The 26483-nt window shown below is 35.0% G+C and overlaps 1 protein-coding gene across 4 annotated transcripts in view; it reads right to left on the reverse strand.

Moving 5' to 3' along the window:
* hbs1l (HBS1-like translational GTPase) overlaps positions 1-26483 on the reverse strand; it is a 134186-nt gene that overhangs the window by 26071 nt on the left and 81632 nt on the right. For 3 of the 4 annotated variants that reach the window (XM_039739048.1, XM_039739046.1, XM_039739049.1), the window contains exons 5-7: positions 19882-19938; positions 11583-11691; positions 6403-6656 (exon numbers count right to left, since the gene is read on the reverse strand). In XM_039739048.1, coding sequence (XP_039594982.1) covers positions 6403-6656; positions 11583-11691; positions 19882-19938 — 420 coding nt within the window. The remainder of the gene's footprint in view (positions 1-6402; positions 6657-11582; positions 11692-19881; positions 19939-26483) is intronic. The other variant, XM_039739047.1, reaches the window with a different exon arrangement.

Below are 26483 nucleotides of genomic sequence, written 5' to 3' on the forward strand. Positions count from 1 at the left end.
CTTATTATTTCTAAGTAGAGTTTTTAAGTCTAAACCTCATAAACCTGAATGCTCACTGGATGTATTCATTTTCTGGTGCTATGTTATTTTATTTAATGAGAGAGTGTGTGGCTTAAAGTGATTAACACGTTATATGAAGTTGTGCATAATTATTAGACAGCTTCAGGTAAAATGTACTAAAAAATAAATTTAACCAACACTGAAAAAGTCAACAATTGTAAAATCTCTTTCAGACAGGTGCAACATTCTGTAAATTAATAAACTATTGTAACATAACATGTTCACTGGACTGTTAAACAGTTTGATTCAAATAGTCATCAAGGTTGAAGTAAAAATGTGTGTAGAAGATGGAAAATAACTGCAAAAGATTTTAAAAGAATTAAACATGAAGATACCAAGAATCCATTAGTGCCCAGTACCACGATATTATAGTGTCCCAAAGTACAGAGTGCTCAGACACATGGCTAAAGTAAAGACGACAGAAAAATGACTACCAGTCAGTAAGATTCACAAGATGAAGCGTCAACACTGAACCAAGACATATCTGAAAACTGACTTCTCAAAGGTCTATGGACAAATAAAATGAGGACTCCTCCTGATGGACCAGCCGGATGGTCCCATAGATGGACCACTAATAAACACAGGGCATAAGTTTGAGTCAAGTGCCAGCAAGGTGGGGAAAGGGTGCTGCAGTTGGCAGATAACATGAATGATAAGCTAACTGGACAATATTAGGATGAAGATGGACTGAAAATCAACTCACAAACTCCCAATACTTCCTTGAAGCACTGGTATACGTAGACTTCTACTACATTCAAGAAGGCCAAGATCTTAATGCACAATGTTCCATCACATGCATCCATGTACTCTACTGTTTAGCTAGCAGGCAGAGGCCTCACCTAACTTAAATCCTTTTGTGAACTTGTGGGCTCTTCTGAAACGTGACATTTTAAGCAAAGGAAGACAAGGTCCCTTTTTGAACAGCATTTTGTATTTATGAGGTTCCTGCTTCAGTGAAAGTTCATACTAAGCAGATCAAGAAACTGATAGACTCTATAGATAGGAGGCTCATGGCAGCTACTGAAAAGAAGGGTGGCTATAGTCAGTGAATAGTTCTGAAGGGCTAAATATGTTATTTTATGTTACTGTTACACTTACTCCAAAACTTGAGAATAAACTATTGAGTGGAAAAAAAAACAATTTGTAAATAAGTTGCCTAAAAATTCTGCACATTAACATTGGCCTAATAATTGCACACACATTTTCCCCTAAGAAAAACAAAACTCACTCTCCTCTGTTAAACATCCAGGTTTGATGTAAAATACAATGTTGGCATTGCATTTGTACAACAATAAAATGAATCCTGAGGAGTACCATTTGCCTAATAAATGTGAACACAGTGTATACTCAAACAACAGTCAATATCTTCTTCCCTGCAACTTGAAGTTACATCAAGGAGTGTCTCTCACCTACTGGTAAACTCCAACTGTATGTCCTCCATCTGGGGAATTGTGACTATCGCCACCCCCACCTGGGGCCTCTCTCTTAAAGGCCTTGTCGCCTTACATGATTTTTCTGCGATTTTTAACAGCAGCCTTCATTTACACAATCTTAACGTGTCGGAGGCAGCTGGCAGCACACTCTTTTGTGTGGCCAGTAACAATGTGGCACGTGAAGCAACTCACTCCAGCTGATAAAGGTATTTGCCCTGACAAAATCAAACGCATCTTTAGATGTAGTGGTGGGCTCTGTGTACATGACAACTGACAATCAATGAATGCTCACTCAGAAGTACAACTTGTATAAAGCAAAAAATAACATGAGGAGCAGAATTATCTAAGGTGGAATAACATGCTTTGTACTGATATGCACAAAAAATTCTTACCAAATTGTTGGCTGACATTTTATCATTTATAGATACATACATTGACAATTCAATCAAAATGTGCAAGAAAGACATGCTCAAAGTAATCTCATTTAAACTGAATGGAGCACTTTAATATTTACTAATTATAAAGGGAATTAAAAATGAAAAGTCTGTGTCTTAGATTTTACACAAAAGATCTCCATCTGAATAGAGGAATGCTAAATCTATCACATACAAAACAAACATCCTTTGAATGTGCCTGTTTTGTACGTAAAACAGCTTCTGTCATATTCAAAGAACTGAACCAGACAACTGTAAATTTAACATTTTTAAAGCCACAAAAGCCATCAAAAAGCAGGTAGTCACCCCTTGATTTCATACAGCAAAAAGAAAAAAAGTAGGGCTTTGCTTTTTCTATTTTTACATGCAAATGAAATGTTACAAAGAAATGAATCAAAATACAGGACTGTATCTAAAGGGGATGTCCCTCTCTTAAAAACACTAAATACTAATTGGATCAAAACATACCTATGCTATGTTTCACATTTTACTTTTATTTAAATATGAGACATGATATACTGTACATGAATTTCGTATATTACTCACTTCTGTATTAGTGGAGCTAAGGAACAAAAGAAAAAAGTCATCAAAACAACAATTGTACTGAAAAATAATTTCTGACAACTGACAGATAACAGGATCTTTGCAGTAGGTTTTCAGAAAACCTTAACGGTTTTGCTTAAGTCGTCTTCAAAGTGTTCATGCACAACTAGCTAATTGCAGCCAGGCGCAAATTTCATCTGATAAAGCATTTAATTTATAACTGTAATGCATAAAGCACTGATCACATTCTTAAAATTAATCATCTGCTCAACAAACAATGGAAAATCCGTTTAAATATCCAACTTGCTTTATGGAAAGTCTAAGTTATAACAGTTTAAAAAAATAAAAATAAAGTTTGAGGAAGAAAAGTACATCAAGCCAGACAGGAATGCATGAAAACTGCTACTTGGTTAGTCTTGGATTTAACTACTAACTCACCGAGAGGCATTAAGTGTGTTCCAAAAACAGGCAGATGAATTTTATGAAACACTTTGTAAGTATCTTGCAATGACTCCTTTTAAACACATTATATCTAGCATGCATTTCAAGGGTCTCCAAAAGGTCTAAAATAACAGTGAAAAACTTCAGCCACTCTTACAATGACTGGATTATTAAAAAAAAAAGAACATGGAAAACATTTAAAGTATATACTTATAGTAAGATAACTAAATGAAGATAAGACATTAACAGAATTTCATTAGAAGACATCTCAAATATATTTGAAGAAAGGCTGGAGGTATTATTTTAAATGTTTGCAAATGGTCAAATAAAAATAAAATTCAATGCACCCTCGTAAAAGTATTAAAACTTAACAGTACTTGAAATTCACTTATTATGCAGATATTTTTACATAATATAAGAAAACTGAAAACCAAGACCGAGATTATACTTCTGCCAAGCTTAACACGCTAGCCACTCCGACATCTTATCCATATAGTTCACACAAGCTGTCAGGGGTTTCTGCTTTAACTACACTACATGTCTTGGTAGTTTGCTGCAGAGTCTCATGACCTGTATGAAGAGATGCATCTTGGCTTCCATGTTAAATGCACTTGCTCTTTACTTTTGTGTTGATCATGCAGAAAGATCTGTGCTTGTGTAATGGAGAACTGCATATAGACTGATAATATATCTATTATTAATGTTGAACAATGTAAATGTTTAAGCCAGTCCATTTATCAGGTATGACTTTTTCCTGCAGGTAGCCCCTAGCTGAAGTTCCAAAGCAGGAATTTACTGATCAGCTAGCCTGGGAGAATACGGGACACAACTGGACTAGACTTAAATCAGGACTACATTTAGGGATTGGGCTGTGGCTGAATAGGATTGGTATGAAGCCAGGAGTCAGTTTATTCTATTGGTCAGGAAGGTACATCATGGAGGCTGGACTAAGATGGTGACCTAGGTATCAAAGAGCCTGTGATTCTCTGCCAGTTTCCATGGAAGAGAAGTCTACCTTCTTTTGTTAACCATAATCCTTTCAAAGTCCATGATGGATAGCGGACCAGGCTGAACCAGAGATTGACTAATAAGACTAAAAGCACCCTTGACAGTCTACTATTGGGCTGTACTATTTTGCCAACACTCATATTTGTACTTTACTTATTATTTTATGCATATTACCCACATATAATACTTACATGTGTAACTTTTTTGCTCTTCCGGTTCTGGTGCTCTATCTAGTTGCCTTGTGTTATAAAATAAAAAGGGGAAGTGTTGAACTACAGTAGCAGTCAACCCTAACAGAGTAGTAAGAGTATGTGATTTGGGGCATTTTTAAGGTATATATAATAGAGTATAAATGGTAATTGGGTCTCTCTAGGACCCCACTGTTACAAAACAGCTGGAATAATTTTATCAACATCTTTGAGAATTCTGAACACCTGGATTCAGCCTCCGTGCAGCTTTCTATGCACAACACTACTAATTCTCAGTCAAAGCAGGACATGCCTATTAGTCATAGGATGCACCTCACTGCTCTTCTCCTATCATTTTCATCAGCTACTCTTTTTTTTATTATTATTATTTGTTTTTAATTTTAATTCAGAACTCCAGATGTGGGCTCACATGCACATTACTGGGTGTAAGCATAATGCCTGCATAATAACCTACTGTCTTTACAATATAAAACATTTACAAAATGCAATTCAGCGAGTGATTTGGAAAAAAAAGGCTTGGAAATGTATTGTTTTATGTTGCTTTAACAGGTCAGCATTGTGCTGTGGTAATGCTACATCCACCAGCTACTACTTCTTCCTTTTGGACAGCTTTTTATTGTACTTACATGATACTGGCCAGTGATCCTAGGTCATCAGAACTGTGGCTTTGTCTGTTATAACTGTCGAAGATCTAGAGATTTATTGTATTTTCTCAGTTGTTATGTTAAAGGAACTTTGTTTCTTTGAGTTGTTTATGACAATCTTTGCGATTATTTTTTTGACTGTTTAACTTTGTGCACAGAATATTGCATTGTTGATTAGTATTCTGTTGCTGTATTATAGTTTGCTATATAAAAATAAAAATAATTTAATTATATTTGCCTTTTTAATTGCTTCTGCACACTGCCTAGATGATAAAAATACCTTATCAAGATGGACCAGCTTTTTTTTTTTTTTTTAAATGCTTTTATTGACACCTTCATATTTGGTATCCCTCCAATTATAAAATCATCAGCAGGTTTATTAATGTTATTAGAATCTGATCTCATCTTTATCAAAATCAACCTTGTTAATATAAATCAGAATGAAGTTCAGTCCCAGAGAAATTCTTCTGACGGCCTTAAGCCCACATGGAGCATTTTCCTTTTACATGCACTTCCTAAGCCTTCAGCGTATTAACCAGCTTTTGGTCAGTAAGATGGAGGCAAACACATGAGATGTGAAGAAATAGACAAACAATTAAGAAAAATTGGAAACATAATTCAAGATAGATTTTTCATAAAGCACGTCTCATAAAATACATTTTCCAGCTATGCGTTTACTGAGACAAATTAACCAATTTTAGAGTTGCGGGATCTTTATTCCACCCTGATCGCTTGAAAGGAAGGAATCAGCACTGAATAGGATGGCAGTCAATTAGAGTCATACTCACTCACTGATTGCAAGTCTTAAGTCATAAATCAATCTAAAACACATTTTTGGGATGTGGAAGGAGTACAAGAAGAAAAATGCATGCAGGTATTTGGAGAAGGATCAGTTTCCATAAAGAATGTGACTGTGCCAAGATTTAAAGTGTACCTCCTTTAGGAGGAAGGCAGACATACCCTACCAACTGCATTGCTGCATCATTCACGGTCATTCATGACATAAAAACTAATGGATAAATACAAGAATTTGTTCTTTTAAATAACTGAAGTTCCAGACATGACTTTTAACCAAGTCTTATAGCAATGGTCAGATTAAAGTCAGCATGGACAAAATAGACACTAATTAAAGGCCAGAAATACACTACACATTTTGCAGCATGTGGTTTTTTTCATTACTGTACAATTTTAGACGACTAAAGAAGTGGGTGCACACACAAAGGCAAGTCCTAGACACTGTAGGATAGGCATTTTCCCAGATCATATAAATTTCAAACAGTTTCGTTTCCATCTGGCTGTTACCACACTCTCATTATATATGAAGCTTAGTATCTGCTGTTCATTGTTGCTTCTTAAAATGTGAAACATTTTTGTAGTTTACTGTATTATTTAAACAGTACTATTAAACCTATTACAATTAAAATATTCCATATTCCAGTTAACATTATCAAAAGGAGTAATCAACAGGACAAGTCAATCCCTTGCACCTAAAAATGAAAATGGTAAAACAAAGCTACTAGTCCTCACATCCCATGAAAGGGAAAACTGTCAAGAAATAAAATGATCAAAGTAAACATATTCTTGAGTTTCTTAGCTGAAAACATGCCATATAAGTGAACATAACACATACCGATAACAACAAGGTTTAATAGTGGCTTTCCTCCTTGTCTCTTCTCTAGTTCTGCTTTGACATTAATTTGTTGCTTGTTTTTGCTGGCTGTTTTTGTAGGCGTAGGCTGACCAGGGAGTTCCTCAGTGAGATTTTGGGCAGGTGGTGGGGAAACATTTGCTTTGGATTGTGGCTCTGTAAGGATGGACATTGAGGCAGTATCTTCCGTCAATGGCCCTTTGCGAAATGCTCCCAACTGACCATTTTCTTCTGAGCTGTTTTGAAAAGAGACAAGAGAAAAATTCTATTAGTGTAGATCTTAAAAACTGATTTTTAAATAAATAAATGGCTACTGTACATTCTGGTAGGCACCAATTTTGCTTTTTTTTTTTTTTTAACCAGTTTATATTTATTCTTGGAACATTTCTCACAAAGCATTAACAAAGAGTGTGCTTTGACTGAAAGTTGGAATATACAGTTTTTTCAGATGTAACAGCATGCAGTACGTGGAAAGCAGAAGGTAAATTAAGAAAAAGGGTGGGGATGTACTGTTTTGATGCAGGATGACATCTCTGCTCAGACAGCAAGCTCTCAGGCAGCTTTGTATACACAAATGACGTGTAGACATAAACACAACATGATCATAACGGACATGTTACTGGAATATGAAAGGTGTACTGCAAAGCAAGACAAAAACATAGCAAACTACAGGTGAAAAACAGAAATCAAGAATGACAAAGAGAAGGAATCACTTGTGTAAGGCCTAAAAAAATAAAGTTGGTAATATTTAACATGTGCATCACTTTTAGATAGAAAGTATTGGTTAAATTAACAAATCTAATAAAAAAATTGATTTAAGCTGTTTCTTAAGCACTTAATGTTATTGATCAAAACCACTGAGACATAATAGTCAGTTAAAGGTTAATAAAGTCATCTTGGCCAACGTAACTTTGGAAGGTATTTTAACACTGCATCCTTAAAAGGCATGAATTTTATTTTTTAACGTAAAGGGTTAAACTGCTCTGATAAATGGTTACCCACTACTTCCACCCATCTGACTAAAAACAAAAGTGAAAAGCATAAGGTTTACTGATGTTAAGGTAGGCTTAAACATGTGAAACCACATTTACAATCCGATTGTTCAAATTCAGTTTCTTCACTTTGGCTGTATATTGGAAGCAATTCAGTTTCTCTGTATGATTAACCTTTAATACTACTTCAGTTACGACTTTACTCCAACATTTAACCTAAAATGCTTAATCTCAAAAATAATTTAGGATCCTTTTATAACCTATTATTTAAAACAGGTGAAACTTCTGACTTGAGTAGCATTCCTCTTGTATATACAGTGGATATCAAAATTCTATACATCCTTACAAAAGTTTCAATTTAAAGGCTAAACTTAAGACAAATCGGCCTAGACATTTGTTTTCATTAAAAACATCTTGCAATATTTAAGTGAAAAAACAGGTGGACAATTTTAGAAAGAAAAACAAACTGAATTCTAATGTTTTGCTTGACGAAGTGCACACCAATTAATCATTTGTGAAAGTCTGTTTTTGCTTTGATGCTACCTTAAAGTCTGATTTTGTAGGGACTCTCAACTTGGCATACCTGAATTTTGTGATTTTGTCCCACTCTACCTTGCAAAAGAGTTAATACTCCCATCAAATTTTTGAGAATTAGCTGGGTATGGTATCGTCTTTAGGTGAGGCACCACATTTTCTACAAAAATTAAAGGCTCTGACAGGATCTTCCTCTTTTATGCCATTCCTTGGTTAAGTGGATCACTGTCTAATCAAAATAAACTTATTTACTTTAGCATTCAAGCTGAGAGCAGAGGATTCTGTTCCAAAACACCTTGGCATTCAGAGACTTTAATGTTCAATTCTAACCACAGCATGAGGTTGCCACAACCATACTCAAAATCATATGTACCTTGGGTGATGCCATGTTGAGTTTGTATCAAATATACCTTATGAAGTTCTGAAAGTTCTTCTTTGGTCTCATTTAACTATAAGGCTGTTAACTGCTTAGTTTTATGAAAATGAAAGGTGTCTAATGCAAAATTCACATGGATTTGGAATTTTGTTTGTGTGAAAAATGACTTGTTTATTTATTGCCTTCCTTTAACATAAATCACACTTGAGGAGAACGAAACACTCTTGCAGATTCTTGATGGCTTTTGTTGATCTCTTCTTAGCTTCCACAACTGTTCAGCAATTTTAGAGGGATGTCCTGATCTTTACAATAATTCACTCTTTATTGGTGTAAGTAATGCTTTCAAAATTTGTTTCTTTATCTCTCTTCTGATATACAAGTGGGGACCCAAAATTTCACAGAATCAGTCAGTAGCACGTGACAAGGGTGTAGCTATTGACTATGCCACTAGGTATTGTACAACTACAGTCATACTAGTCTGCCAAGTGGCTTGTGCCCAGTTGTTCAAGTGCTTTCTTCTGACATTTATTCTGCAGATGTACACGTAACTTCCGTGTTTTTTTTCTCGAAGCCGAAAAAAACAGGTTATATCAAGTATCAATTTGACAATACTGTAATCATATTTTTGACAATAAAGGATTAACTATAGAGAGTCCTATGAACAGACTGTTAATCAACAACATTTCACTGAGCTGCTGATGCATCTATTGTGCTGCACACAAAAATGCATTTTGCACTAGGATAGTGCACCTCACACACTGTACTGTCAGCCAAAGAGTTTTTGTTCATTAACGATGCGGTTGTTAATTTGCACCCCTCAAATTCTCCAGATCTCATTTCAGTGAAACTGTGAAAGAAATTCAGAAGAAAATTATAGAGGCTCTAGACACGGTAACAAAGGGTTATAGGAAATGTTTCCAGGAATTGAAGTAGTGCTGGGACATGTGTACTGCATTTCAGGGTTGTATTGTAAGAGTGACCAAATTGCATTTGCTGTAAGATGTTTAATGTTTTTCCTTTATTTTTTTCTTTTAACAACTCAGAGAATAGTAGGGTTCCCCCCTTGAGTATCTTTCAGAAATAGCATGTTTTGTTAGTTTTTTTGTGGACACCAGTTAGCTATGCACTATCCAACCAAGATATCTTAACAGAAATTCCAGAACATCTGTTGATGCTTTATTAAAATACTTAAATTCGCTTCAATTGATGTCAAGAGAAGGCAAATTTCTGTACCTTTGGACATGATCTGGAATATGATTGGATAATTCTCAACACAGTTACAAGCAATGCCCATTAAAATACAATTAAAATAAATGGGGACACTGATGTAAATATGGTACTGTCCTTCAGATAAGACGTAAAACTGAGGTCCTGAATTTCTGTGGTCATAAAAGGTCCCTGGGCATCTTTCAAAAACAGTAGGGTGTATCCAGATATCCTGGCTAAATTGCCCTCCTAATTCTGACACCCTGTCTTTAATTGTCTCTCTCACCACTTCACCACCTAATAGCTAATGTGGGGTGAGCATACTGGCTCAAAAATGGCTGCCATTATATCATCCAGGTGGGTATTACACATTGGTGGTGCTGAAGTGGCTCCCATTCTATCCAAGTGATTCGAGAAGCAAGAAATGTAATTATTACTATCATTATATTAATAATAATAAACTTGTATTTAAAAACATTTAAATAACAACTGCAAAAACAATGGGTATACTGTGAAACCAAAATATATTCTCTCTGGTTCATTGTAACTTGTGCTGAAATAAGGAAAATGTTAAAAGTCAAATGTTAGTGCAGACATGTACGAAGATTTTAGAAGTAGACTACCTAATTTTTCTTTAGTAACACTAGAGATAAATAGTAATGCTTAATATTTGGAAAGGATCAGCCAAAGCATTGCAACATTAAAAATGCAAGAAAGGAGCATGGAAATTTTAGTGACATAAAAAACAACCTTTCATTTAAGGAGGTGACAGTAGATAAAATGTCTCATTGTGGTTATCTAAACAAATAGTTGCTTGGAAGGTACATTTGGTTAGAAAGAACATGTGCCAAATCTTGCTTTCAGAAGAATACTTTGGAGGTACTGCACTAGGATATGCAAAAGACCTCCAGATAAATTTGATTAACTATTTCAATAAAATTTTTTTTTCAATAAGAGAGTGTTGTGTCTTTTTTTCTCAAGGCAAGTTAACCATTTTTGGAGGTCTGCCAAAAATACACCACTGAACATTTACTTTTTTTTCCCCACCTGCTTTTTTGTTTTTTCTAGTTTTGTGACATGCAAAAGAATTAATTTCAATTCAACACACATATAAGCCAACCTGTAGGAGGCTGCATTTGACAGGTTTAGTTTAATAAAACAAAAGAAAATAAAATCAAAGTAAAACTGAGTGGAATCCCAATAGGTTTACATCTAGGGTGACTCGGTGTGTAATACAGAGACCAGACAGAGCGGATTAAAATTCTAGCCCTGCTATTATCTATATGGAGTTTGCATAAGCTCAAAATATTGCACAATTTTTCTTCAGGTAATCTGGTTTTCCTCCCAGACCCCAAAGAAATGACTTTAAATTGGCCTAGTGGTGCAAATGAGTGGGGCCAGAGGATCTGAGCAAGTGTGCTACGCTTGAGGACTTGTCCAGGTTTGATTCTGGTCTTATACCTAAATGGCTTTGGGATAAGTTCCAACTTTCTATAACACTATAGCTGGTTTAGTTAACACCTAAAATTAAATAGCAATAAACTCTATTTTACAATCATGGATAAAATATCTGTCTGGTAGTACCTTTGTGATTGTTTGACTCCACTGTAAAGCAGAAAGTATTCAGTCAGACATAAAATGCTTTAGTTTTACATAAAAAGATCACAAACCACATTACCATTAGATATCGCCGGAGCATCTGCTTTTCAGTTGCTGAAGTTACTGTGCCCATGGCCAGAACAATCATTTCCCTCATAAACCATACTCAATATTACAGTAACATTGGAATTGTTCCATCATTCATCTGCTTGGAAACGTGTATGTGCAAATAGCTAACAGCACTTATTTGAACATTTTCATACAAGTGATTTACACCTTTTTGGGGGTATGGCATTCGTGTGTACCAAGTGGTAATACTCAAACAAGGAACTGAAGAAAATCTCTCTTTACAAAGTGCCCACAAACACAAAAAAGTTTTAATGATAATGTGTCACTTGGCTTATTCTTATAACTACAGAAATATCCTGTAACAGTCAAGTGATCCATAGGTTTACCTTGGAACATCAAAGCCCATTGTTTGCTTTTTTCCAGACACAGTCATTCTAGCAACTTTTGGCACAATTTCTGTATCCGGCTTACTCAAAGGAGCATCTCTTGTTCTTCCTGAAAAACAAAACCAAAAATACATCCACCGGGTTACTTCTATATCTACTCAAACATATTGAAACACATATAGATATACAGTATGTAATTTTGGTTATCTATGAACAATGCTGACTGCCTAATAATTCCGGTCACATGATACAAGTCAGATAACCATTTGAACTGTAAACTATGAGTGACTAATTTAGAAAAAAAATCCACACCTGAATGTATATATGCTGTATCATTTGAAAACACTTAAGTAGCACAGATAGTGAAAAATGCTGATTGGCAAAGTACAAACAAAGAATATACACTATCTGACCTCAAAGTTTATTATAAAGCTGTAATTGTTAAAATTAGTCCAAATTGGAAAGATTGTAACTTATTAAATCCATTAGCACTATAACCTAAAGCTATAACTCAGATCTACCATGTTAAGGAAAAAATCAATTTTAACCTATAGTTGGGAAAATTTATTTTTGTAAGAAGAGAGTAAGTCCTAATCAGATTCGGAGAGTAAAATCAAGTAAGAAAACCTAACACCACATTGGCTCATTAAGCATCTGCAAGAGCATGGCCGATGATGTGTCAGTGTAACTCGAAATGAAGTTGCCAATCCAAATGAAATGGTATAATTTCTATCATCTGCTGACCCACCTTCAGTCCTGCACATACTGTTACAGTGTTGGACTTGATCAAAAGGAATAAGAAACATTTTCTTAAACACTTGTACTATTTAGTACTGTGTATACTTTCATGATGCATGATCTTTTAAATATAAAAATGTAACCATACTTGTCTTTTTGCAGCAAGTTTCTGTAAGGCTTCCCGAACATAACACAGTGGATCCCGGCTATTACTTTAAAAATGAAATCTTCAACAAGAACAAGACAAAAACTGTGAAGGGGCAGATTTTGCACAAATGTCATAAAGCCCCACAAATAACTATAAACACATGGAATAAATTAGTGAGTGGTGTGGAGGAGAGTAGGACATTTGAGACATTCAACTCCCAACTTGATGTTATTTTGGAGGATCTAGGTGAACAGGATGGAAAAGCTCATTGAGCTGAATGGCTTGTCCTCATCATAACTGTTCTTGTGTTGTAATCAGCAGCATTCTTATCACCAACATCCCTTCATTTAATTGTCTTCCAGGTGTCAGATTCTCTTTCTTTTAGGTATAGCAAACAGGCTTCCAAACCTTCTGAAGCAAATGTAATAATGTTTATAGCTGTATGTTTCATAAGCAGTCCTACTGATGTTTTCAGATTAACTGCAAATCATATACAAAAAAGATGAGCTTAACAGTAATTCTGGTGTGTTATTGGCCTTCCACAGTTCTCTTTTCTCTTATTGGTACCCAGCTTTAACAAATACCATTGCTATGCAATCAGAAAACCTTCTCAAGCTAAAAGAATGACACCAGGAATTTTTGGGAGACTTGGGGTCAACAAATAAATAAAATCTTCCATTTTACACTTTCCAGCATGCACTTCTGATATTGCACAATGTCCAAGAGGCTGTGTACCTGGCCAAGTACATGTAGGTCATCAGACCTGTGACTTGGTATAAAACACAATGAACAATACAGAGGTTTGTTTTCTCCAATACTGATGACTAGACTGTATTCTTCTCCTCTGTTGTCAAATGACCATATTTAATGTATAATGGATTTTAATGGAAGGTCAAATTGAAGCTGCACCAATTTACTGTGTGTTTAACATACTTTAAGTGCCCATAATACATGAATGTTGCACGCTTTAACAATTTATTGGCATTTCAAGGTCTCTAAGCTAGTACTTTGTCAAAAGCACAATACAAAAATTAACAGAATTTCCAAAAACTTGATATGACAAGAAGTGTAGACTGACAGATTAAAATGAGATCTTAAATATAATCTAAGATAATTACTGGCTACAAACAACTGGAAGATTAGACAGCAATATGCTTTTATCATGAAGGACATGCTAAATCTTTTTGACATATACAGGCTCTCTCAGAAATTTACCAGTGAAATCCAGGGTCAACTGCATGTGTGAACAAGCTGGGTCAAGAATGCCAAGTCGGCCTGACAATTTCCCAGTCAAAATCTAAATTACTGGGAATTTCCTGGACTGTTCTATATATGAAGAAAGTTGTAAAACTGGCAGCTAAAGTACACAAATTATTATTTACCAAAGAACCAATCAATACTGACTTTAGACCTGAAGGGTAAAAGTTTTACTTGATTATTTAGCAGAGCTTTGATTTCTTTTTAATTAGCTTTTTGAAAATATTTCAATATTGAACAGATTTTGAACAAATGACTCCTCTCCATCTAAGGCGAAGACAAGGTGGGTAAGTCCCCTTACCATCAGCTGCACATCTGTGCACAGGCAACTTGACAGGACTGAAGAAATGGTGAACTAAACACAGAGTTGGATAAAAGAAACTGTGACAAAGGTTTTAAGTTTGTTTTGTGGTACAGAGAAAACTGGTTTGCCCAGTTCTGACTCTTAACATTATAAATAAGGACATACATAATATTTATCAACTTACAAGCTAGAGAACTCTTTTTATTCTCAACTGCAATGCTGATGCAAAATTCTGATTTGCCAGGCAGTATGCAAAAGGAAATAAAAATGAAACTAAAATGTTAAGGCTATATTTAAAAAAATCAAAGCATGTTTTTCTTAATTCTATAATATGCGTACACCCCTGTATTTGGAATATTGTGTACAGATGTAGTCATGATGCCAAAAAAAAGTTAAAAAAAGATATATACACACAAGATAACCTTCTATAGATTATGCCCTGCTCTGAAAGGTTAATAGAATCAGACTTGAATAAGACAATGATTCTCAAAAGGCATCGATAAAGCTGGGGCAAATTAATTCTTTCAGTTAAACAGTGAATCATGTAACCAAGAACAACAGTGGTAATTAAAGAGAAGTATGTTCAGATTAGAAGTGAGGAAGCACTTCTTCACACAGGTCAAGAGAATCTGGAACAAACTACTGAGTCATGTAGATGAAGACAAAACCTTGAGAACTTTTCAAAAGCATCCGGATGACATATTGGAAAAAGCTGTTGATTAGGAAACCAAAGGAGCATGATAAACTGAACAGCCTCCTCTTATCTGCAGTATGTTCTTACTGTAATACAGTTTTGAATTTCTGTATTACATTGCAACAGTAATAAGTGGAGTTTATGTAGGAACACACTATAAAGCTGAAATGATATTTACATGCACAGTAAGCAAGATGCAGAAAAATCTCCAAAATGTAATATTATTCCTAATGTAAGCAACTGGTAAAAAAACAGAACAGCAGCAATCCTTTAACCTTTAAGAAGGTATTAAGAAACAGATGTTTGAGATGCCTCAGCCTATTGCAGAAAATGTCTCTGGTGATGGACAAATTTAAGTTAACTGGTCATTGAAAGAGGTTTTTATACAATGGCAGAAAACTAAACTAAGATGTATTTTGATCTCAGAGGCACATGTGAAAAACAGTTGCAGTTTTACTTTGGCCTCTTGCTTGACAAGTACATCTGCAAGATGTACAGCAGCTTTAATTGTATGAGCTGTTCAGAGATGCATATCAAAGACCATGAGACAGTACCATTGCAAACTACTTTGCAGAACTATGAAAAGTCATAATGCCATTTTGACTCATAAGTTGTCAAACGTTGTCATTTAGGTTGCAATCTGACCAAAAGGGAGTCTACAGAGGAAAGGGTTAAATCTGTAACTTGTTGTGACTGTTAAGCTGCATGCTTTAAAAAGTCCCCCACTATAACTTGAATGAACAGTGAATGACACCAATTTTATTTTTTTCTCATATAAAGACCAAACTAATTTAAAAACAAAAAAAAAAAAAAACTTTTTGGGAAAACTTAATAAATGCTCTCTGCACAAGGGAACTCTCGAAATAAAAAGGAAATGGTGTAACATTCCCAAAAACAACAGCTGTTTTACAGGCTTTCTTTAGTTTATTAATTTTGCTGTTGTGTAATACCATACATAATATGATAACCATTCATAACTCCAAACACATTTATTAAGAATCAAGCCAAACTTAAATTTCTAATGTTAAAAATGTGTATGCACCCTCCACTGTTTCCTGCAATAAGGATTCCATCAAAACACTGCACTGTTAGGCAAACCTTTTAAGTGCATACTTCTGATCATAAAAGCCAAGCCATAAACAATTACATGAATCCAAATTTTCACAAATATTACTGCAGGAAGACAGGAATGCACACCATTGGTTAGTTTCTCTAAGGTGCCAAAGATGAAGATGCATGCCCAACAAAGAACTGAAATTCTCATTCTCAATCCCATGTCTGGTCATCATCTGTATGAACGCAAATCCCTATTACTTTAACTACTGTTTGTAAACTGGTTATGGATATCAATGCTCTCATTTCATTTGTTAATTGCTATTTCTTGCCATTATCACTGAAATATTGTCCAAGTAGTACATCAGAGGGTGTAGCAACAGTCTGTGCAAAATCTGCTTTAAGACACAGAGGATTTTTAAGTAATCAACAGAAGTTTGGACACCTGTGCAAATGGTTTGCTTCAATGTGTGAGGCTTCATTTAATTGCTGCAAAACACCTGTAGGTTGTAACCAATTAGTTGTTCTCTGAAGAAGGCCTATTTGTAATATTCTCCATTTTTTTTTTTTGTTAACTTAAACTTAAAACTGAAACCTCTGGTGGTTTACTATTTATCTTTACACCATTTTTGGTCATTCGTTCCATTTCAAATGATTAAATTTGAAGAAAAACTGAGGTGTTCTAAAATGCTTGACCAGTTGTGAATACATAATAAAAATTAATGAAATAGTGTTCTTGTGGAACTAAACCTGTAAGTGCATTCTGCAAACTTTCACACTATTAAATTATTTTTGATGTCCAGACCACATACATAAATAGAAACATATCACATGCCTACTATTATGCATGTACTAGACCAAGAAAAAGTCTTTTTAATAATAATAATAATACAGTACTGAGCTTTTTATACCTGGTAAACTGAAGACGTCTAGAAGACATGGACAAAGAGCAGCCCCATTAACACATCTTAGCAGACCATGGAAAAATAAGTTGGTGAATAACCTCAATTCCATTCATGGAGAGAATGGGCAGCATTATTCATTGTGGTCACTAAAACATGTGCCAGTCAGTAATGTGGGGTCTTTCAGTACCCATTTTCATTTTCCCGTAGTTTGCAGAAGGTTCTTCTGCTTTGAAAGACATTGTGTCATCCAAATGCCAAAGAAGGTGCACTCCAGGCCCACCAAGGACACCAGTTACTCTTACTTAATACATTATGAAGACTTTTGAAAAGCTGGTCCTGAAACCGCTCCCAGCTGTGATTGCAGATCATTCAGTTTTTTGCAGTTTGCTTACCAAACAAATATAGGTGTGGAGGATGCTTCAATGTATATGCACCTCTGAGCCTACTCACACGAGGACAAAGCCAGCACCACAATCAGGATAACGTTCTTCGATTACTGCAGTGCATTTAATACTATCCTGCCTCACAGACTAGGGAACAAGCTATGGGCTATGCATCCTGATGCTGAATCTCCTGGATTATGGACTACCAGACCAACAGATAGCAGGTGGTGAACCTCAGTACTTGTGTGTCATAGATGGAGTTGTGCAATACTGGGGAACTTCAGGGGACCACTCAGTCTACCTTCCTGTTTAACTTCTACACAATGGACTTCTGGTATAATTCCAACTCTTGCCATCTACAGGTGTTTGCAGATAAATCCTCCATCATAGCTTGTGTGGATTATTAGATCATTAGAAGATGAGTTGGAGTACAGGAAGCTGGTGGATGACTTTATGTCGTAATGCAGAGAGAACCGAATGCAGATCAACATAAACAAAACAAAAACAGTTGGTGGTGGAGTTGTGGTGTCAAGGAGCCCCCAAGACTAGTTGCCAAGGGAAAGGAATGCAGGTGTTGCAGAGCTACAAGTACATGGTGGTTCATATAAACAGCTAAATGTACTGGTCTGACAATACAATGGTGCTGTGTAAGAAAGGCCTGAGCAGACTGGACTTCCCGAGAAGACACTAGTCTTTTGATGTGTGCGGCAAGCTGCTGTAGCCAGAGTGTTGTTCTACTCAAGGGGAAGCAATGTGAGTTCTGGCAATGGAAAACACCTAAACGGATTTATCAGAAAAGCCAGCCCCGTCACAGGACTGATACTGAACACTCTGTAGGCTACAATGGAAAAGAGGATAGACGCAAAATTAAATGCCATCAAAAACAATCCTTCTCATTCCCTCCAGTGGGCACTTTCCTGGATTACTTTTAGCCATAGGTGCATTCTTCTATACTAAGAACTATTTCTGGAGATCTTTTCTGCCTGCTTCTATTAAGCACTTCAATGCTTCATTCCCATCCTCTTGTCCCTCACTGCAGCAAGAAGCCATTGGAAGATCACAGAAAATACATAACTACAGTTACTTTAGCATAACATTTAGTTAAATTAAATATTTTTATTGTCCTACATTGTACTCTGAGTTGGTATCTGTGTATTCTACGTTTTTGCTGCATCATGTATTTGAATTGCCTTCTGGTGATTAATAAAGCGTATCTAATCTAATTTTGCCACTATGTTCTTTACTGCCAATGTCTTAGTGGGTTTGGAGTCAGCCCTGCAATACAACAGGGAATCCTGATCAGTTTTAGTGTTACTCTACTAGCAGACAACAGTGTCGAACAGTGAGCAGTACAATCATCACAATGGACAGGTAGTACATCCCTGGTAGGATGTCACACACAAACACACACCACAGTACCTGAGCCTTCTTGAAAAGCAAATGTTTATTTTTATTTTTTTTATTTGTGCCAGAAGGTTTTTATTTCTATTAAGTGTTGAAACTGAGTTAATACGTCATGTTATTTGTTGGTTTAGTGATGATTATAAAAGAAATGGTACAAAGATCTACTGTATTACTTGGATTCCAAAAAAAACTCACACTCCTGCTGACCATCACAATTAAACTATTAAACCAACAGTTGACTGTACTGCCCTGACTTTTTTCTATAAATATTTAATGATGTGACATTAATATTTTTTAAATGATGTAGATAAATAAACATAGAATTCACATTGCAAAAGCACTTCTAAGTTGACTATATTAATTTAATGAATTTGAATATGTATGTTTATTAATTTATGAGTGGACTGTTACCGAATGATGGCCATTCATATCCTTATTTTGTATGTCTGAAGTGTTACTTGTGTGGGCTTCAACAAATCAAATTCTACACAGCTGACACTGTGGCAATAAATCATGTGCAAATACTTCATGGCATCAAAGGCAATTCAGAAAACAAGTACTGATAGAAAAATCAGGTGAAAAATTAAGAACTTAAAAAAGGGGGTGGAACTGTTTCAATTTAAGTAACTTTTGTATTTTCTGTATCAGTAAGCACATTTATTCATACAGTGGCATGATGTAGATGATAGATGCAGCTTCAGGAGTGCCAAAGCCACCTTGCTACAAAACCTTCAAGAAGAAGAAAAAAAAAAACACCACAGTTTGGATCATGCAATTGAAACTGCTTAGTCAAAAACAAGAGAAAACTGACTTTTGTTTTGACTGCATGTGCCAAGGCATGACTCAAGAACCCAAAGTTTACTTCAAACACCTTGATACATATTAGGTATTCAAAGTAAAGAATGTTGACTGTTTTGCACCAGAGAAACTCTCCATTTTCAACTGTTTTCTGAACAAAGGAAATGACTCAATTTTTTTTGGAGAATGTGATGGGAGCTGATTAATCAAAATAAATGTTCTTTTTCCATGTTATTTCAACAAATGCCACTCAGTGCATACAGGCTCACAGTAGGTTGAAAAGATTTTTCAGAAGAGCTACCTGTTTCAATGGCACTACAATTAGCTAGTGCTGTTTTTTTCAGTAAGCAGAAGTTAGAGATCAGAAAAAATGAGTAACTTAATCCTGCTTTTATATATTTATAATACCTAGCAACTTAAAGAACATTTCTTGGTTTAAATTTGCTTTGTTGTGGAATACTTATCCAAACATGAAACACAGAAAACAACCTTCAGAAATTCAAAGCCTGGATCGTTATTTGAAAAGAAAAAAAAATAATTCTTTGTAAATTCTCACATCATCATTAAATCTGACATTGTAAAATTAATTAAATAGTAAGATGAATTGTAGGTTACCTTGTATTCCCATAATGTTGTCCGATTTAATAGAAACTACATGTTCAACCAGACAGCCTGTGATAACAGATCAAACAATTTATTATTCACACAAAGAAAGTAAAATATGGCAAATATGTTAAAAAAGGAAAGCTCTTGTTTTGTTGTATGGCTAAATACAAGATGTTTTGTTTTTAATTTTTGGGGGAGAGAGCAAGACTTTTTGTAACATTTTTGAAAACAGTGCAAGTACTGGATAGGAAAAGAATTTAGCACCTGAAGTTACCAAGAAGGCTTGTAAATCATCTTTATAGTATGAGTAGACTTTTGGCTGTGCAGCAGTTGGCAGCATTCAGCGTTAAAATTTGCAATACTATGCTCTCTGTTGGAATATACAGGGTGGGCCATTTATATGGATACACCTTAATAAAATGGGAATGGTTGGTGATATTAACTTCCTGTTTGTGGCATATTAGTATATGTGAGGGGGGAAAACTTTAAGATGGGTGGTGACCATGGTGGCCATTTGGGATCCAACTTTTGTTTTTTCAATAGGAAGAGGGTCATGTGACACATCAAACTTATTGGAAATTTCACAAGAAAAACAATGGTGTGCTTGGTTTTAACGTAACTTTATTCTTTCATGAGTTATTTACAAGTTTCTCTTTGTTTACAGCCATTGACATGTCACAGAGGTTAACACGTGAGGAGCGGATAGAAATTGTGTTGATGTCTGGTCAACGCAGTAACCGGGTCATTGCAGCAGATTTCAATGCAAGACACCTTACGAGACCACCCATCTCCCATGCTACAGTTAGCAAACTGCTTGCTAAGTTTTGTAAAACTGGTTCAGTGTTGGATTTGCCAAAAGGTGGAGGCATGAAAACTGTCACTAATGAAGAAACATCAGTGGCTGTCCTAGCTTCATTCACAAAGAGCCCACAGCGTAGCACTCGCCGCATGTCACTGGAGAGTGGCATTAGTCGAACATCCCTTCGGCGGATATTAGCTACTCACAAATGGCACCCTTACAAACTCCAGCTACTGCAGCATCTCGGCGAGGATGACTCAGATCGGCGCACTGAATTTGCAGAATGGGCAAAACAAAAATTGGAACAGGACCCTCTGTTTACACAGAAGATTTTGTTCAGTGATGAGGCAAACTTATGTGAATGGTGAAGTTAACAAACAAAACCACCGCTATTGGTCTGACACTAACCCACATTGGATAGATCCCTCCAAGACTGTTGGAACAAAAAAATTGATGGTATGGTGTGGTATATGGGGTACAAAGATAGTGGAGCCATTCTTCATCAATGGAAACCTCAAGGCCACTGTATAAATCGAAATTGCTACATGATGATGTGTTTCCCTCTTTATGCACTGAAGCTGGCACGTTCCCCGAGTTTTTCCAGCAAGATGGTGCACCACCACATTATGGGTGTCAGATCCGAGCATTCCTAGATGAACAGTTTCCTGGAAAGTGGATTGGTCGTCGTGGGCCAGTTGAATGGCCCCAAGGTCTCCGATCTGACCCCTTAGACTTTTATCTTTGGGGTCATCTGAAGGCAATTGTCTATGCTGTGAAGATACGAGATGTGCAGCACCTGAAACTACGGATACTGGAAGCCTGTGCTAGTATTTCTCCTGCGGTGTTGCTATCAGTGTGTGAAGAGTGGGAGAAGATGGTTGCATTGACAATCCAAACACAATGGTCAGCACATTGAACACATTTTATAAGTGGTCAGAAACTTGTAAATAACTCATGAAAGAATAAAGTTACGTTAAAACCAAGCACACCATTGTTTTTCTTGTGAAATTCCCAATAAGTTTGATGTGTCACATGACCCTCTTCCTATTGAAAAAACAAAAGTTGGATTCAAAATGGCCAACTTCCAAATGGCCACCATGGTCACCACCCATCTAGAAAAGTTTCCTCCCTCACATATACTAATGTGCCACAAACAGGAAGTTATTATCACCAACCATTCCCATTTTATTAAGGTGTATCCATATAAATGGCCCATCCTGTATATTGTAATGCATGTAGTAAAATGTATTGCGCATCACAAACATTAGCACTATTGTTAAGACACTAATACTGAATGTCATATAATAAAGGCATTAAATGAAGTGAAAATATAATGCATTTAAATAAAAACTAAATATTGGAAATAAAACTCAATTCTGGAGAAGGTACTGTTATTCAAGTCCATTAAATACTGTTTATCTACGTTCATTAATGTGGCAAAATGAAAGGAAGAATAAATTGTGTAAGTACATAAATTCTATGAGCAGCTATCAAGATAGCATGCTGGTCTCTCAGGACCAAAGTTTGAGACCACCATAGTCCGCTAATTTTTTCTGTGTGTTTTGGAATAGGCATGTCAAGAATTACACCCTTGAGTAAGAATGTTGAGAGAGAGAGTGAGAGAGACTTTGAAGGTATTGTGGACTCAAGTTACACTCTTTTGAACTAATTTCAATTTAGGCTAATTCATATTTTCCAGTGATTTACAGTACAGTCACGGCCTTCATTTCCATAGTCAGAGGCAGTTGGTGGCACAGTCCCATAAAGCCAGTTGCCTAATGTGACATGCCAAACAGCTCACTCCAACTAGTCTGACAAAGCTTTGAGTTTGTCTTTAGATGTATGGACAGCTTTGTGTGAATAAGAGCAGACAACCAATGAATACTCATCAGGAAGTATGATGCAGTAATGAGAAATGAGGAACGTGGGTGTTTTGGACCTCACAAACAGAAGAGAATCTTGACTTTTTGATGACTTGCAGTTTCAGTTATCATGACAGAATGGAAAAAAGAAAAACAAGTGCAGAGGTTGTTGGTGAACTCGCTCTAGCTGTTAGTTCTTGGTAAAGCACCAGCTACATTAGGGCAGCATGCTACTGGTGGTCAGAAAAAGCGGCGAGAATGACTATTAGCTGATTAGCACACAGCTGTTTAAACTGACATGGTCTGAATGATTAGATAAGCAACCGGTTGGTAAAAGTGAAATATTCGATGACTAGAAGTCTAGTAACGTTACATTGGCTTTAAATGATGCTTCTGGTCTTAATTTTAAATTCTAGACAAAATGTCTATGACAGCTAATGTTCAGCTATGTAGACTACAAAATACTCATTTTAAAAATATATCTATATTTATATTACAATATTTTAATATACGAATGACCTAAATGCATAACAGTTTTCAAATTTTACAATGTCGTCTGCTCTAAGAAAAACATCCAAGACAAGTCTCATGTGTTTGTTTTTAGCTAGTGAGGAGTACCACAGCTGTAAAAATTACTAAGCAGGCAGAATGAACTTTTTTTGCCACCTTAACAATGTTCATCTGCAACATTGAGATGTAACATATACCTCTCTATTACATCAAATTTAAACAATTTTCATTACAAGTCACATGATTTACTTAAAATGGCCATTTTACCCTTTTAAACCATATTCATGAGTACAGCTACTTCGGAAACAAAGCACAGTGTAAACCTAAAGTTTAAATTAAGTTCATAGAAAGGCTGCTGCTGGCGTTGGTCATGCCCACGGCTAATGCGGGATACAAGTTTAAGGAGAGGACGCAGGAAATAAACGAGAGTTTTGATCACTTTGTAACTAAGTTAAAATTTACTGCTGAAGGGCTGTGCTTATGCAAATTCTGAGAGACTGTCTTTGTGGGGGATTGACAGTTAAGGCGGAGATTGACAGTTAAGGCGGGTGGGAGAGTCACGTCATCATCTCCCCTCCCATTCACCTCATTTTGCTGTGAGCTAAGCTCCGCAGCTAACGCAGTCTTGAGGAACCAACTTTGTGACGCTGCCACCAAATACTCACAGAAAAATCCACATATATAAACATACATATTTATACACATACATACAGTATATACACACACCTATCTACATAATATAAATATATATATAAATATATATATATATAAATATATATATAAATATAAATATATATATATATATATATATATATATATATATATATAAATAAATAAATAAATATAAATAAATAAATATATATATAAATAAATAAATATATATACACACACATACATACACACACATAATTTGTGTGTGTGTATGTATGTATATATATATATATATATATGATGCAGATAGGTATGTGTATATATCTATATATCTCTATATATATCTATATGTGTGTGTGTATATATTATATATATAAGATGATATGTATGTGCAGATATCTATATAGCTCTCTATACCTATATATCTCTATATCTATATATGTAGACTCAAACCGATTATGACTGCAGCAATCCAAGCTGTGAGAAAACAGTAAAAAGGAGGTGTGTCAGACGATCGAGGTACATTTTCTGATGCAGCTAGAGCGAAAACAACTTTGTGGCGCTGCTGCCAAATACACAAAACAATTACTTTGACAATCATGTTACGTTATTTTTAAAATGTTTCCTTTTCTTTATCATAACTTCTTTAAAACACGACTTCGCTGCGAAGCGGGGGTATTTTGCTATATATATATATATATATATATATATATATATATATATATATATACTAGCAGAATACCGCTTCACAGAAAGTAGTGTGTTAAAGAAGTTATGAAAAAGAAAAGCAAACATTTAAAAATAACGTAAGATGATTGTTAATGTAATTGTTTTGTCATTGATATGAGTGTTGTTGTCATATCTATTTATATATATATATCTATTTATATTTATATATATATATATATATATATATATATATATAGCAAAATAGCTGCGATTGGCAGCGAGATAAAAAGAAAAGGAAACATTTTAATAATAGCGTAACATGATTGACAATGTAATTGTTTTGTAATTGTCATGAGTGTTGCTGGCATATATATTATATATATATATATATATATATATATATATATATATATATATATACACATATAAACATATATATATATATATATACATACACATATATATATATATATATATATATATATATATACATATACATACATATATATATATATATATATATACATATACATACATATATATATACATATATACATATATATACATATATATATACATATACATATATATACATATACATATATATACACATACTGTATATATAAAAACACATATATACATACTGTATATACAACATATACATATCTACATATATACTGTATATACACATATATATACAAATCTACATATATATATCTACATATATATATATTAGGTGGGAGTCGATTAAAAAATTAATCCAATTAATTAGAGGCTGTGTAAGAATTAATCTTGATTAATGGTATGTAATCGCACACGTAAATTTGCCCTAAATCGCAAATGTTTTTTTTTTTATTTTAAAAAACGGTTTTAGTGGGCGACAGAATCAAATAATAGACATGGACATGAATATTGTAAACTGAAGCTGTTTTAATTTCTGAAAAAAAAAAAGCTTTTAAACTGCATTTGAATTCAAAACAGAAACAAAAATATCATCCCTGGTTAAAATTGGGCAGACTTAAAAATAAAGTGGTAGTTTAAGTACTTTAAGTACATTTTCAGAATAGTATTGTCTTTAAATAATAATAACCAAAATTTCACCATAAAGTGCAGTTTTTCTTCTTAAAAAAATAAGTCAGAAACATAAAAGGTAATTTGACCAGCTTACTCTTTAAACTCTGAGTAACATTAGCCAAAATTATTTTGTACATTAGGCTAAAACAGTGTGATCATTGAACATTTTGTAATTAGATGTATTTAGAATTACTAACGGTCACGGAAGTCCAATGATCCCCAGTAAGAGCCACAAAGTCCGCTTTCTGTAATGCATCTAATTTTGCTTGCTTTTCAGTGTGCACAAAACCATGCTTTTATCAAGGCTTCGCTCGGGTAGTCGAAATGATCAGTCGTAGGAACGCACTTTATTCTGACTCTAACATTTTTGTAGCTGTGATGTGTGCATCAGTGTAATGGATGTACCAGGAAATCATGCATTGACAAGTGTTCCCGTTTGCTTGGAATTGAAAGTGTGATTAAATGCGTTATTTTTTAACGCGTTATGGAGTACATGCATCGAAGCTTCTCAACTGTGCTTGTGCTAAGAAAGGGAAAATTTTAAAAATAACGTAACATGATTCTGCGTTAACCTAATATTTTTCATACGTCCCAAACCAAGGAGATGGGAAGGTAAAATGAATCGGGTAGCGCATGTACATAGTCAGTACATCCCCTCTCGGGAATCGAACCTCGAATGTCGTTAGAGGCGAAGACTCTACAATTGCGCCACCGCTTGTAGATCGGGCTATAGATATACATTTATATATATACCCGTGTATCGCAGTGGAGAAGTAGAAGTTATGAAAAAGAAAAGGGAACATTTTAAAAATAACGTAACATGATTGTCAATATACAGTAATTGTTTTGTTATTGAATGTTGCTGTCATCAAGGATTTGATTATCATTATTTCTTTCAATCAGGCTCGTATTTGTAGGATGTGTTCAAGTTACATTCCGTGTTTGTCAATCGTTGTAAAGATAAGAGGTTTCATTCATCGATTAGTTCCTTACTGCATCAATAAACAGCTCGTCTTCCTTTTTATCTGTGATGTGACAAACTGCAT

This window comes from Polypterus senegalus, chromosome 16 (genome assembly GCF_016835505.1).
Source record: "Polypterus senegalus isolate Bchr_013 chromosome 16, ASM1683550v1, whole genome shotgun sequence".
Classification (NCBI taxonomy): Eukaryota; Metazoa; Chordata; class Cladistia; order Polypteriformes; family Polypteridae; genus Polypterus; species Polypterus senegalus.